This window comes from Sus scrofa, chromosome 18 (genome assembly GCF_000003025.6).
Source record: "Sus scrofa isolate TJ Tabasco breed Duroc chromosome 18, Sscrofa11.1, whole genome shotgun sequence".
NCBI lineage: Eukaryota > Metazoa > Chordata > Mammalia > Artiodactyla > Suidae > Sus > Sus scrofa.
This window is the reverse complement of record NC_010460.4, coordinates 42,148,850-42,163,366: the sequence shown is the minus strand read 5'-3', so window position 1 is coordinate 42,163,366 and position 14,517 is coordinate 42,148,850. Positions and strand designations below refer to the sequence as shown.

The window sequence follows — 14,517 nt, the reverse complement described above, 5'->3', positions numbered from 1 at the left end:
TTATTTTATTTTATTTATTTGGTTTTTTTGTTTCATTTTTATTTTTTTGTCTTTTGTCATTTCAGGCCCGCACCCGCAGCATATGGAGGTTCCCAGGCCAGGAGTTGAATCGGAGCTGTAGCCGCCGGCCTACACCACAGCCACAGCAACAGCAACACCAGGTCCGAGCTGCGTCTGCAACCCACACCACAGCTCACGGCAATGCCGGATCCTTAACCCACTGAGTGAGGCCAGGGATTGAACCCTCAACCTCATGGTTCCTCGTCGGATTTGTTTCCACTGCGCCACGATGGGAACTCCTGTCCTGTTATATTTTATACTTCGATTTTGCCTTACATTTACTTTCTTTTTATCTTCTTTATTTTCCTTTCCTTTCTTTTTAAAGAATTAACCATCTTAAAGTGAATAATCTAGGAGCATGTAGTGCATTCACAATGTTGCATAACCACCACCTCTATCTAGTTTTAAAACATTTTCTTCTCTTGCAAGTAAAATCTCTTCTATTAAGCAGTTTTTCCCCATTCCTCCCACTCCCTAGCCACTGGAAGCCACCAACCTATGATTTTCACATAAATGGAATCATTTATGACCTTTTGCCTCCGGGTTCTTTCACTGAGCATAATGTTTTTTGAGGTTCTTCCATGTTGTCGCATGAACCGCTACTCCAGTCCTTATGGAGGTTCCCAGGCTAGGGGTCAAATCAGAGCTATAGCTGCCAACCCATGCCACAGCCACAGCAACGCAGGATCCGAGCCGTGTCTGCGACCTATACCACAGGTCATGGCAACACCGGATCCTTAACCCACTGAGCAAGGCCGGGGATCAAACCTGTATCCTCACAGATACTAGTCAGGTTCGTTAACCACTGAGCCATGATGGGATCTCCTCCATTCTTTTTTATGGCAGGACACTATTCTGTGTGTGATAACATTTTGTTTATCCACTCATCCATTAGTGGACATTTACATTCTTTCCACCTTTTGGCTATTGAGAATAGCGCTGCCATGATGATGTATCCCTGTTTTTAGTTCTTTGGTTACATGCCTAGGAGTGGAATTGCAGGGTCTTATGTTAATTCTGTGTTTAACTATTTGAGGAACTGCCAAAATGTTTTTCACAGTGCCACTTTTCTGTGAATTAACTGATATGTTCTTTTGTCTTCTGCTTCTGATTTAGAAGTTATATACTATATTTTTACTTTTAATATTACTGTTAAGTTTTGATCCGAATTGATTTAAAGTTTTAAATTTAGTCAGTATCTCTACCTCCTCAAAAAATGCAAGGATTTTAGAAAGCTTTAACTCTAATCATTCCCCTTCGCAGTTTCCCTCTTTGTCTAATATCCCTTTGTTTTAAACTCTCCCCAGATTAGTTGCTATTGTCATTATTTTTATTGTTATTTCTCATTTAGGTTTATCTAAATGTTCACATATTTCTATTCTGCCATTGCTTGAAATCTGCTCTTTTTTTCTGGGTTTAGTTTTTTTTGGGGAAGTTAATCTCTTGATAGTTCATTTAGTGAAGGTCTATGATGGTAAACTTTTTTAGTCTTTGTCTAAAAATGTTCTCTTTTTTTAAAATTAAAGTATAGTTGATTTACAGTGTTGAGTCAATTTCTGCTATACAGAATGGTAACCCAGTCATCCATGTATATATATATCTTCTTTTTCTCATACTTCCATCACTTCCATCCCAAGAGATTGTATATAGTTCCCTGTGCTATAGTTTGCATCTACTAACCCCAAACTCCCAGTCCATCCCACTTCTCTGCATGCCCCCCCACCACAACCACAAGTCTGTTGTCTGTGTCTGAGTCTGTTTCTGTTTTGTAGATAGGTTCATTTGTGCTATATTTTAGATTCTACATGTAAGTGATATTATATGATATTTGTCTTTCTCTTCCTGACTTTCTCACCTGCATGAGGTGAAAATGTTTTCATTTTGTCCTTGCCTTTAATATTTTAAATACTAAAGACGTGTTTTGTTAAAGAAATTGTTGTTTATAGATAATCTATCTTTTTGCTAAGGTTTTTCTCATTGTCTTTGGTATTCTGGTAGCTTTAAGATGACATATCTCGGTGTGGATTTACTTTCCCAAGTACCACTGGAGATTTACTGTGTTTCTCTGAGGATTTATGTCTGGTAGGTTATTAGCAGTTCTCTTTTCAGTAATTTCCTTTCTCACATTCTCTTTATTCTTTCCTTCTAGAACTGCTTTTAGGTGTTATTGGACTTAAAGTTTTTTTTTCCTCTTTATTCTTTCATATATTTTATCTCTTTTCTGGTTGAGTTGCATTCTGAGTAACTATCATCTGATAGCTCCTAGTAATTTATTATCTCTTCACTGTATCTAATTTCTTTTTTTAAGCTTAACAAAAGTTTTCTCTCAACTTTAAAAAAGTATTAACCCATAGAAAAGTTGAAAGAATAGTATGTGAACACCTACATTCTGCAGTTGTAAGACTTTTTTTGCATTTTAAGTTATAGTTGATTTACAATGTTGTGCCAATTTCTGTGACTCAGTTATACATATATGTACATTCTTTTTTTTGTTCTTTTCTATCATGGTCTATTCCAGAAGATTGGATGCATTTGTTTTCTCTCTCTTTCTCTCTCCTCTTCTTTCCTTCCACACATACACTTTTCATGATCCATTTGAAAGTAAAATTCAGATATCATGGCATTTCACCCCAAAATATTTCAGCTTGCATCTCCTAAAGACAAAAACCTCCTCCTTTGTAACCACAGCACCATTATCACACCAAAGAAATTTTGCATTGACTCAGTAACACCCACTAATGTAAAGCCCATAATCAAATTCCTCCCGATGGCTCTAAAATGTTCTTTGGGTCTTTAGTTTTTTATCCCGGGATCCATTTAAAGTTCACGCACCTGTGGTTGCTGTGTGTCTCTAATCTCTTTTAATCTCAAACAATTTCCCTCCTTTTTCGATTTTTCATGATGAGTGTAGACTTGTTGTCTCACAGAATGACCGCTTTCTAGATATGTCCGTTTCATGATTAGGTTTATGTTAAACAGCTTTTGGCACGACAATACGTACGTGATGTTGTGTACCACCCATTACATCACAACAGGAACATATAATGTCTGTTTGTTTTATTTCTGGTGATGCTAAATTGAGTCAGTCCATTAGGGTTTCTGCCAGTCCTTCCGTCATTGTATTGTATTATCTATTGTTAACGGTAAAAGTAACTTTCCCTTTTGCAATTACTAAGGAATCTGTAACTTGCAGACCATAGGAATATCCTGTGTCTCAAAAATATTTCAATCTGTGCTTTGAGCATCCATTGATGGTCTTTTCCCATATTAGGGATTTATAAAATGTCGATTTTCTAATTTTTGTCATTTTATCATTCCTTTTCCATTTATTAGTTGGCAGTGTTTTATAGAGAGGTGCTTTCTGTTATCTATCCCTGCCCCTCTTTCCTCCTCTAGTAGAAGACTCATGGATTAAAAAAATATGTATTTCATATTTTGCTATCCATCATCATCATTATATGCTTAGAAGTTTTTTATTTCTATGACTGTATTTGCTTTTCAGAGCTGCCCATTTTTTTTTCTCGTATTGTCTATTTCCATTCTTTTTAAAAAAAGTTTCCCTACTCTCTCTAATTACAGCCTGTTTTAGGTTGTTGTTCTATTATCTCAAATTCTTGGGAGTCCTAGTTGTTGTGTCAGCTGGTTTTCACTTATGGTGGATTATTTTCTCATATATTTAACAGGTTTTTTTTTTTGTTTTGAGCATATTTTCAATGGGACTTAAAAAAAGAAAAACTCTCTCTCTCCAGGGGAATCTTGTGTGACCTGCTTTGTAGAAGTGCCCCTCCAGATAATTTTATATTGCTTCAGTTAGGTGTGCTGGAATATCACTGGCTTGGGGAAATTTTAGGTTAATTTCTTATATTCATAAGTAGGGTCAATTTATGCTCAGTTCAGTGTTTTCATCAAATAGAATGTACAGTAATTGATCCATGTTTTCATACTCTTGGACATCTTTTGTAATTGTAACTAATTGAACCAAGTAGCCAGTGCCAAAGACAGAGGAAGGAGCCTCTTCTTGTCTCTGTTTTAATGCTGAGAGCTGATGAACTATTCTGAGTGTTGGTGCATAGGCAGTAGGGCATCTTCAGAAACTGCATGACCCAGCCCGTCAGTTCTCTCAGAGCCCTTGTATTAGGTCGTGTTCCTCAGCGAGTGGCCATGCTTAGGCTTCTTCCAAGGTACAGGTGAGGCACCCATGCCCACAGAGGGTAAATGACTTCCCAGGGCCACTCAGATTGGAGGGATCGGAGGAAAGAACTCTGGTCTCTGAGTGGCTCTTTCTGTCCACCCAAGACTCCGTTATTCAGGGATTGAGTCCTGGCCCCAAGTAGCTCTGAACACCTGCAGTGCTCTGGCTCTTGCCTCTCCCTTAAGGAAACAAAGAGGAGCTTGGCTGGGCAGGGGAGGTCTCAGACCCAGCAGGCAAGCTGGGTGACTGTGGCCTGGCTCCATGGATTTATTGGATGTGCACTTTAACACAAGACTCTGGGTTATCTACAAAATTGCATTTTGAAAAAGTGTTTTGAATCCTTGATTTATCTTTTTGTCATTGTTTTTCATAATGGGTTTCACTCAAAGGCAAGAACATGCTTTTAAACTGACCTTTTAAACTTTGTAATGCTTATGCCACCAAGGGACACATGAAGGGAACAATAGCGCATTCCCTGAGTGTGAGTGCTAGCGCGATCTCCTCTGCTGAAGAGACCCATGGGAAACGGCACCAAGCATCTGAGCTGGGCTCTGCAGCTGATGGATGGCCTCAGGGTGGAAGTCTCATGACCAGGAAGAGGCCCCGTTGTACCCTTGCAGCGGGAACATCATCCACACCCTCTCCTCAGGGCTCGTGGCCTCGTGGCCATGCGCCTGCCCCTGCCGCTTTGCCCTCGGGAGCCGAAGGGGCCACTTGGGAGGTTTGGACTTTGTCTCCCGGTCCACAGGAAGCCATGGAGGGTTCTGGGCAGGGGAAGGAGCCATAAAATGGAAAAAAGAGCAAAATAGAGCATTTGGAGCCAGCAGCCTGGGTTTGAGCCCTGCTGGCTCTGGCACTTCTAAGGTATGTGACCTGTGGCTGTCACCTAGCTTCTGTGAGGGTCACTCCCGTAATTTGCACCTGTTTACAGAGCACTGATTAGGTGCTGGGCATGCAGGATGCAGAGGGAGAGAGAATCCCACAGTCCCTCGTTCCTGCTTGGTTGTTTCTCTTACTTGTGTGAACTAGTTTCCCATGGCTCGTAGGACAAAGTACCATGAATGCAGTGACTTAAAACAACGTAAGTTTATTATCTTACTGTTCCCGAAGACTGAAGTCTGAAGCGAGGTCCACTGGGCTAGTCAAGGTGTTGGCAGAGCTCATTCTTTCCAGAGGCTCTGGGGGAGGAGCTTTCCTTGCCTTTTTCAGCTTCTGGTGGCCACCCACATTTCTTGACTTAGGGCTCCTTCCTCTGTCTTCAGAGTACATCACCTGATCCTTTGTTTCCATCATCGGATCACCTCTCCTCTTCTGTGTCAAATCTCTGCCTCCCTCCACAGGCACACTTGTGATTAGGTTGGCCCCACCTAAATAATCCCGGCTACTTCCTTTCATCTCAAGATCATTAATTTAATCCAATTTGCAGGGTTCTTTTCACCCTATAAGGTACCATTTGCAGGCTTCTGGGATTAGGATGTGGATCTCTTTGGGGTCCATTGTTCAGCCTACCACCCAATGTCACGTTGCAATTTATGTCTGTTTATTTTACGCAATTGGGTCTCTCTTAGGCAAGGAGAGAGACCTGCCAGATAACTGCCACATGTTTGCTAGGTGAGTGAGTGAGGAAATGAATGAATGCATGGTTTGGAGTTGAGAAGAAGGTAGCAATCCATCTGGGCTACAGAGGCTCAGAGTGAGTCCACCAAGGGCTATGGTAGCTGCAGTGGACAGCTTGTGAGGAGGTGTAGAGGATGGGCTGAGACGTTCGGCGTGGAGGAGAGTGAGGGTGCAGAGGGAGGCGAGGCTGGGGCACTCGGTGGCCGGGTCACAGACAGTCCATAGGGCACCCTAGCGGGCCTGGATTTTGTTTTAGAAGGAAGCAGTGTTGTGTGGTGGTTACTGCCGTTATCTGTGGAGTCATTACCTGGGTTCAAATCCCTGTGCTGCCACTTATTTGCTGTGTAGCTGGGGAAGTGACTGACGTCTCTGAGATTCAGTACACCAACTACTTCGTAAGGTTGTTCTGAGGAGCAGATGACTTTCAATGCTTACACAGCAATCAGTGCACTGCCTGGAACAGTCAAAGGGATCAGAAAGTATTTTCTGTTGTTGCCATCATTGTGTAGACGTGACTACGGTTGTTGACAATCTTTGAAGAATTTCAGTAAGCTGTGGCATGGTCAGATTTGCTTTGTAGAGAGACGCTTTGACACCCAGGGGAAGATCTGAGGACCAAGAAACCAGTTAGGAGCCTGTTAGAATGATCTGGGTGAGAGATGGAGAGGCAGAAGGCATAGGTGGGTATGAGAGGGATGCTGCTATTGGGATGTTCCAGAGATGTTTTTACTCCTGCTGATCCCTGCTCAGAATGGTTCAAGGCAGGTTTTTGAGGCCATCTGGCACCTGTGCCTCAGTCCTTGCTTTTCAGATAGGGATACGAGGCATAGCAAGGGGAAGGCACCTTGCCTTGGTCTCCAGATGACACAGTGACAGACGGGATAGACAGAGACGGAACTTAGGTCCTCGGCTTTAGTGGCAGCGCCGGCACCGGTGGGGGAAGACGGCTGATGGAGGCTTCTGATAAAAATGCAGTTCGTCATTGCTGGGCGCGGAGGCAAGGTGGCTGTGACACGGCCTCTGTGTTGACCCCTCCACATCCTTCCACTGCCCCCCATGCCCTAGCTCCCCTTTCCATCTTGTTTTTCACGATTCCCCACAAGAACGCTTACCAAATCTGGTAGCACAGGGGCATAGAAATGTTGTGGTTTTGAATTGAGGAAAATGGGCTTGGCTGAGTGGGCGGGGGACTAGGGGAGGCTCAGGCTGCCTGGGAGGGTGGGGGAAGGAGCTCAGTGTTCCAGCACCAGAGAAGCAAACCCTGAGTCCAAAGCAGTATGTGCTCAGGGACTCGGTACTGCGCGTCCTCCACGGTCTTCCACTCACGCCCCTTCATACATCTTCAGGAGGAAGCCAGTTCAATAGAACGCGCCGTGCGTGGCGAGATTACGATTGTTACTTCAATCATATCTTTCCCTGCAAGGATGTTGGAGGAAAATATATTTCAATGCCACGTTCAAAAGAGCTGTCATTTTTAACATGGTAAATGGGTTTTTCAAGACGGTGATGTAATTTCGTTATTTTTAATATGTTCTTTTTAAAAATGATTTTACTTTAGTTCAGATAGATACATGCTGGGGGGAAAATCTAAAGAGAACTAAAACACAGGTGGGCCATTTTAAGAAAGCTCTATGTGCACAGGTTTACAAATCCAGATCATGGGATGTACTCTTTGGTGCATGCTAGAGGTTTCTTGTAAATGGCTGGTGATAACTTGACAAGAAAGTGGAGAGAAAGGAAACACTTAAAAAAAAACGAGATAAAAAGAAACCTGTGCAGTGATTGCAAGAACTTGATTTGTGCGTGTATGTGTGTGTGTGTCCCAGCAGGGTTACAGTGGCATCATAACACTAGCTTGCATTTGGTTCTTGGCAAGGGTCAAACTATAGGGTTTGTCATCCTGTATTGGCTGGGGTGTGCATGTGTGTATACACAGAATTGAAGAGCACCTGTGAGGTGATTTGGTCCTATCCCATATGGAACCTGTGGCTCAGAGAGGGAGCATGCGGATACCAGGCACACACAGAATGGCAGGGCCAGGCTAGAGGGAACCCAGCTCCTGAAACCCCATGCAGTGCCCCTCCCATTCCTCTCTGCTGTTTGCATTTCTCTGCCATTCGCCTCTGACACGGACATTTCCTTTCTTTTCTAGGAAAAATCAGTTGCCGGTGTCCAACAAGGTCGATGAGGAGCTGGCTGTGCTTCAGATTGGTAGGTACCAGTGAGACCTAAGTGCTGTACCCACCAGGGTCCAGGGGCTTCATTTGGTTCATCCGGGAGGTGGAGGGGCTCTCTACTGCTGGGGAGGGACTCCTTTCCTTCCACCCCACCTCAGGAAGAAGAGGCTGGCCTGGGGAGTGAAACAGGTTTCTCTCATTCTGCTTGATGCCTTCTTCCACTGCCTGTCTCTCCTGGAGAAATCATTTTAAGTCTGAACATTTCTAGAAGCATCCTGAGAGGGAGGGGGCAGAGGAGCCTTCCGTGCATTTGGAGGTTCTTTTAGGACCACTGAGAACCTACAGAGGTCTCCAGAGGACAGTCCTCAGTCAAAATATTATTGTATAGCTCTGCCTGGAGAAGTCCATCCTTTACAGCAGTTTACAGACGTACTACTGAGGTATAAAATATGAACAACGAGGTGGATCGGTGCACAGACCTTTAGTGTTCAGGTCAGTGCCCTGCCACACATGTATGTATCTGTCTGTCTCCTCTCCAAGGTCAAGGGAAGAACCTGTCCATCCACTTTCGTTTTGAAGCCTCTTTTTTTCCTCTTTCTGGAATTTTCCACTCCCCAGAGGCTTATGTGTTCACAGGCCTTGGCATAGGCAGCGGTAGAATAAAGGATGACAACCAAAGACCAGGCAGGGAAGGATGAGGCTTGAGTGCGTTGACGTTTTCCCTCCTCCTGGAAGCTGGCAGTTTACCTGTTGGACCTTTTGACGTATAAGAGCTGCTCACATCCTTTTCCTCTCCTTTTAAGCACTCGCTTTTACAGCAAAGGAAGAAAGCAGCTCGCCCCTTGGAAGTGACTTGTGTGAGACACGCCGTCTGACAGTTTGCTTTGATGAAGTTGAAAGGCGGGGGCAGGCTTTGGAATGATGGAGGCGGGGGTTTGTTTATTCTGCTCAGTTCTCTTCAGAGGGAACGGTTCCTCAGAGTTTTAATCATCACTGGGGTTGCTGGTGGGATCACTCGGCCTACCCAGGAAGGGTGGACTTGGTTGGGCACAGGGCTGTGCAGAATGAGGCACGGAGCCGGGAAACCCTGGCATCTGAAGCCTTTCTGTAAAGCACTTTAAGATTTTCTAATGAAAGCCACTCCTGTTTAGACAGAAAGCGAAGCAGTTCCCGGCCTTCAGAACCCAGAGGGCTTCTATTGGGAGGAAGGCTTTTAGCTATTCTCTCAGAACCCAGCTGTTTGAAGTGTGTGTGTGCTTCTGGAGGGAGGCCGACCCCTCTTGGCTAGTGGTTCGGCTGACGATTTAGAGGAGATGGAGATAAAGGATAAGAGGTCGTGAAACCCGGTCACTGAGAGAAAGAGAAAGAGAAGCTTTGTGGTGGAGAGGCTCAGAAACAAGGAATAAAATTTGGTTAGAGGAACAGCATTCTCTTCCCCACCCCAGTGAATCCTTCTTTGGTTCAATTCAGCAAACTTCTGTTAGCAGCTACGTGTTCGGGCACGTGCAGGACTGTTGAAAGCTGACAGAGGTGATGATGAAAGTGGCCCTGCCTTCTTGGAGGGTAGGGTTGGGTGGGTCAGAGGAAGAGAGGTGTCCCCTGATGGCAACACACAGAGCAGATGACCAAAAGCTCTTCACTGCTTCAAGAGGTGAATAAGCCAAGTTCTGTGCTGGGTTTCAGAAATTTCGATAGTGTATTTAGACTGGGTTGAAGGATGGACAAGGTCTTGTCAAGAAAAGAAGTGAAATGAGTGGTGTTTGAGTCTGTCTCTGCATGTGTGTGGAGGATAGATTTTAGGTGTAAGAGCCTGGACGTGGGGCGACTAGTGAGGAGGCTCTTGGAATAGTCCAGAAAAGGGGTGATTGGCCCGTGTTCTGTCTGGGGAAGTCCTATGGGTATTGTAAGATCCTGCTCAAATACTTACCTCCTATGGGAAGGGTCCCTGACCCTTTAAGGCAAAATTGTTTGCCTCTTCTCTGCCTTTATAACCTTTGCACTTGTCTCCACTGTAGCTCTTTTTTTTTTTTTTTTTTTGCAGCTCTTGCCACAGCCACAGCAGTGACACAGAGGGATTCTTTTTTTTTTTTTTTTTTTGTCTTTTTGCCATTTCTTGGGCCGCTCCTGCGGCATATGGAGGTTCCCAGGCTAGGGGTCGAATCGGAGCTGTAGCTGCCAGCCTACACCAGAGCCACAGCAACGCAGGATCCGAGCCGCATCTGCGACCTACATACACCACAGCTCACGGCAACGCCAGATCGTTAACCCACTGAGCAAGGGCAGGGACTGAACCTGCAACTTCATGGTTCCTAGTTGGATTCGTTAACCACTGCACCATGACGGGAACTCCTCCACTGTAGCTCTTATACCGTGTTATTTGTTTGAGGTCTCTGTCTCCCCACCTAGGCAGTGAGCTCCTTAAAGTCAAGGGTGGTGTTTTAATCATCTCTGGACCTCCTCTGTCCCTCATAATCCCTGGCACATCATGGGGGCTCCAAATGTGCACGATGAACAAGTAGAAAAGCAATGATACATTCCCGTAACAGCGGAGCGAGGAAGGTGGGGGAAATGTATGGGGCTTTCCAGAGGCTCGGTGGTCGGAGGAGGCTGGAGCAGCATGGTGTGGGAGAAGGCTGAGGTTTCGGTCTGGGTCCCTGGGGGAGGGTTGGAGAGATGGAGTCTGTTATCAGAATGGAAGCCTGGAGGGGTGCTGTGCTGAGATTCCTGAGTCTGGAGGTGTTGGGGCACTTTCAGAAGATAGCTTGTTGGTAGGAAGTACTGGGAATCTGGAAAAGGGGTACAGGGGCCTCTATTAAGTATTACTATACATATGTATATGTTTTCCTCCAAAGGATAAGTAAAATGGAATGGGAAACAAAAGCCTTTGCTTCTTTTCAACCACGCATTTACACCAGGGCCTTAAAAATAGCATTTTCAAACCACTGGCATTTGCATGTTGTCTGCTTGGCCAACATGTCATGCCGGGGTGCTTGTTTTCCTTTCCACGGCCGTCCCACCATGTCTGGGCGTGAGGCTTGCCACATGGTTCTGAACTGACTGCCTGCACAGGGACCAGCTGCCTCCTGGGAGCAGCCAAGGGAGACTGCCTCCCCCTGGGCACTCTACCCAGTCTACTCCCCCTGGGCCCCTGCTCCCACCCTCAGACTTAATTCATGGGGCTGGAGCAGAGTGTGTTTCAACCCTGGCTGCCTCCTGGACAACCTCAGACTAAACAGAAGCCTCCAAATAGGCTTAAATCCTGCCCCCTCTGGGCCTCCAGGAAATAGTTTGACTGGAGGCATCACAAGGACACTTCAGAGCCTGGCAGAATCCTATTACTCTCCCCTTCTGTTTGGGCCTCAGATGCTTAGGGTTGAATTAATCCCACGTCCCTATTTCTTCGTGAACATTCTCCGTATTGCTCTCTGCTCATCGGCTTCTCTCCCCTCGGCCTGTCCTTCCTTATTTCCCCTTGGCCCCACCCGCACACTCCCATGACCCTCCTCTCCATAAGTGACCATCCTCAGTATCTAGTGATTTCTTGTTACCTGTGAATCGTTCTTGGAAAATGTGTAGTGTTGTTTTCCTTGCATATACTTATAACGGAAATAAATTGTGTTATGCTATGTATCCCATTTCTTTCTTACTTTCTCCACCATGTTTTCAAGACCTGAGTATGTTGATGGGTGAACATCTGGTCTTTATTTCAGGGTATTATTGTAAGGCTATGTCACAGGGAGGCTTTTTCAGAGACCCTAACTAAGAGAGGTTCTCATTTAAATTCCAGACTTATTTGAAAATTTTTTCCGTCTTGAATCTGTCTCCCTTACAATGGACTGAGCCTCCAGGAGTTGGCCTCATGCTGTATCCAGTCCTCCTCCAGGGCAGAAAGGGAGGCTGTAGAATGAGATATAAGGCATGTGTCCTGGGGATGTTCATCTTTTGACACCATCTCCGAAGATGTGGGTCTGGGCCAGTGACATTTCTATAGTCCAGATGCACAGGATGATGGCAGAGAATGTTGGTTTCTGTACGGAGTGGCATGCTTTTAAAATCATCATTTAATCTTGGGAAAATGGGGGAAGTCTCCAGAGGCTCTCTGGAGACCAACCTGCGGCTTTGCCAGCATAATTGCCTTGGGCTGTTTTCACGTGGGTCCTTCAGCTGAGTGTTCTGGTAAATGCTGCGCCAGTGGATGTAACGCCTCGCTGGCTGGGAAGGCACAGGCTGGGCTGCCAGGACTCAAGAGGGGACCCTCTCTGGTCCTCAATTGCTCAGCTATAAGAAGACTGTGTCTAGAATGTGACTTAGTGTCCCTTGGGTTGGAGGTCCAGGGAGGTCTGACAGGCAGGATGGCAGAGCGATTAGGAGTTGCCCTGGGTTTGTAGTCTATCTCTGCCACTTTCCATCTGTGTGACTTTAGGCCAGTTGCTTAACGTCTCTAAGCCTCTGTTTCCTCATCTCTAAGTGGGGTGATGATAATTACTCTCTGATGGAGCTGTTGTGGGGTTTAGGTTATAAAATACAAGTGGTTAATAAATGAAAACCACAATAGCCATAATCTATTATGACTATTACTGTTCTCTCAGGAAGGATGGCATTTTCTTTCTAGTTCTGCCCTCTTCATGTTTGTCCTCAGGGGCACAGATTTGTGGCTCACAAAGAATTTTCTGAACCAGACTTTTCTGGGCCCAATTTACGTGTCCACAGGCAGAGCTTTCTAGTGGGCCCATAGCCAAGTCCCACCTGCCAGCATCTTTGTGGACTGGACCAGCACAAGGGTGACAAGGAGCAGAGGCTCTCACTCTGCCTTGTTCCTTCTGATGTCGGCTTGGGAGCCCCTGAGGGGATGGGGTGGATGGTGGACCCCTTATTATTGGACTTACTCCAACCATCTCAGAACTCATCAGTGTTCTAGGAGTTAAATGGCTTCCTAGTCTCTTCTCCGTGGGTCATAACAAGGAGCTCACATGGCTGTGGTTTTCTTTCAGAGGATGTGGAGGATGAATTGGTAAAGGAAGAAGTCATCCTGTCTCCAGTCCCATCAATGCTCAAGCTGCAAGTAGCATCAAAGCCCATCGACCTCTCAGTGGCAAAGGTGGGTGTCAGCTGAAACAGGTAGGGTGATACGTCTTGATTGGCATTTGTGTGAATTGCTCTGGTGTGAATTCAAGCCATCTTGATTGAGTTGGTGTGGATGAGGCAATTTCCATCTCTCTGGCCCCATTCGTCTTGTTAAAATCTCTTGGTCAGGAGTTCCCGTTGTGGCGCGGCAGAAATGAATCCGACTAGGAACCATGAGGTTGCGGGTTCAATCCCTGGCCTCGATCAGTGGGTTAAGGATCCGGTGTTGCCGTGAGCTGTGGTGTAGGTTGAAGATGCGCCTCGGATCTGGCGTTGCTATGGCTGTGGTGTAGGCCGGCGACAACAGCTCCAATTAGACCCCTAGCCTGGAGACTTCCACATGCTGTGGGTGTGGCCCTAAAAAGGACCAAAAAAAAAAAAAAAAAAAAAACCTCTCAGTCATTGTTAAAATGGAAAGTTGCATGTGATGTGGAAGAAAACCTGAATGGAGGGTCAGGAAAGCTGGGGCCTAGTCCTGGCAGCTTTCTTTCCCTCTCCCTCCCTGAGATAAAAGGTGAGGCTCCAACCTCCTCCCAGTCATTCCCTGTCCAGCTCTTCTGGTTCAGAGCTGCTTCACCACATCCGCAATCAGTAACTTCAGAGCTGTGAAGGGAACAGGACAATTGTCCTCATTAGCTTCACTCTGCTCCTACACTGTTGGCAGAGCTGGACTCAGGCTGGGCTGCAGTGAGGGAAGGACAGGGAAGTGGGGCCAGTTCTTCAGCACCATCTGGATTCTCCCCAGTGGCCTCCTGGAGTCAGGAATCGGGGAGCCGGTTCCTGACCTTAGCAGCCTCCTTTGCAGGGATGTCCTGGATTCTCCAGCATCTCTGCTGCCAGACGGCCTCGCCCATCCCCAGGGCCAGCGGTTCCTGCAGGATGGGTTGCTCTTCCTGCTGTCCTCCACTGGCTTTTCAGCCAGGATCCAGGAGGGAAAAACTCAGGAGGACCCAGCTGACCCTGTTCTCTTCCTACTCACCAAGTATTTACTCAGCACGTGGATAAAAAGCTGAAGGTTTTTTTCGGGGTTTTGTCCTTCTCCATCCCTCTCCTCCCTTTTGCTTCCTTCTTTTGAAACCACAGGGAGCGGGTCAGACACATTTAAGTGGCCCTAAGCCTAGGGATAAATGGTCTGGCTGTCTGCAAGGCTATGGTGCTTTGCAGTGAGTACTACTCTTTTGGGAAGGGCCCTCTGGAGGCCCCCCAAGACCACCCAGCAGTAGCATCTCCAAAAGCAGCTGAAAAAAAACTGAGGCAAAGAAGAGGAGAATCCAAGACATGGCATCCCCAGCAAGAAGGACCCAGGTTTCCAAGCCTATAACCCTATGACCTGGCCACCATACTCTC

At 46.0% G+C, this 14,517-nt stretch overlaps 1 protein-coding gene across 1 annotated transcript in view; it reads left to right on the top strand.

The window, feature by feature from the left end:
- Positions 1-14,517, top strand: part of MINDY4 (MINDY lysine 48 deubiquitinase 4) — a 106,161-nt gene that overhangs the window by 39,145 nt on the left and 52,499 nt on the right. Inside the window, 2 exon segments of the mRNA XM_021079233.1 lie at positions 8,022-8,080; positions 13,038-13,144. Coding sequence (XP_020934892.1) covers positions 8,022-8,080; positions 13,038-13,144 — 166 coding nt within the window.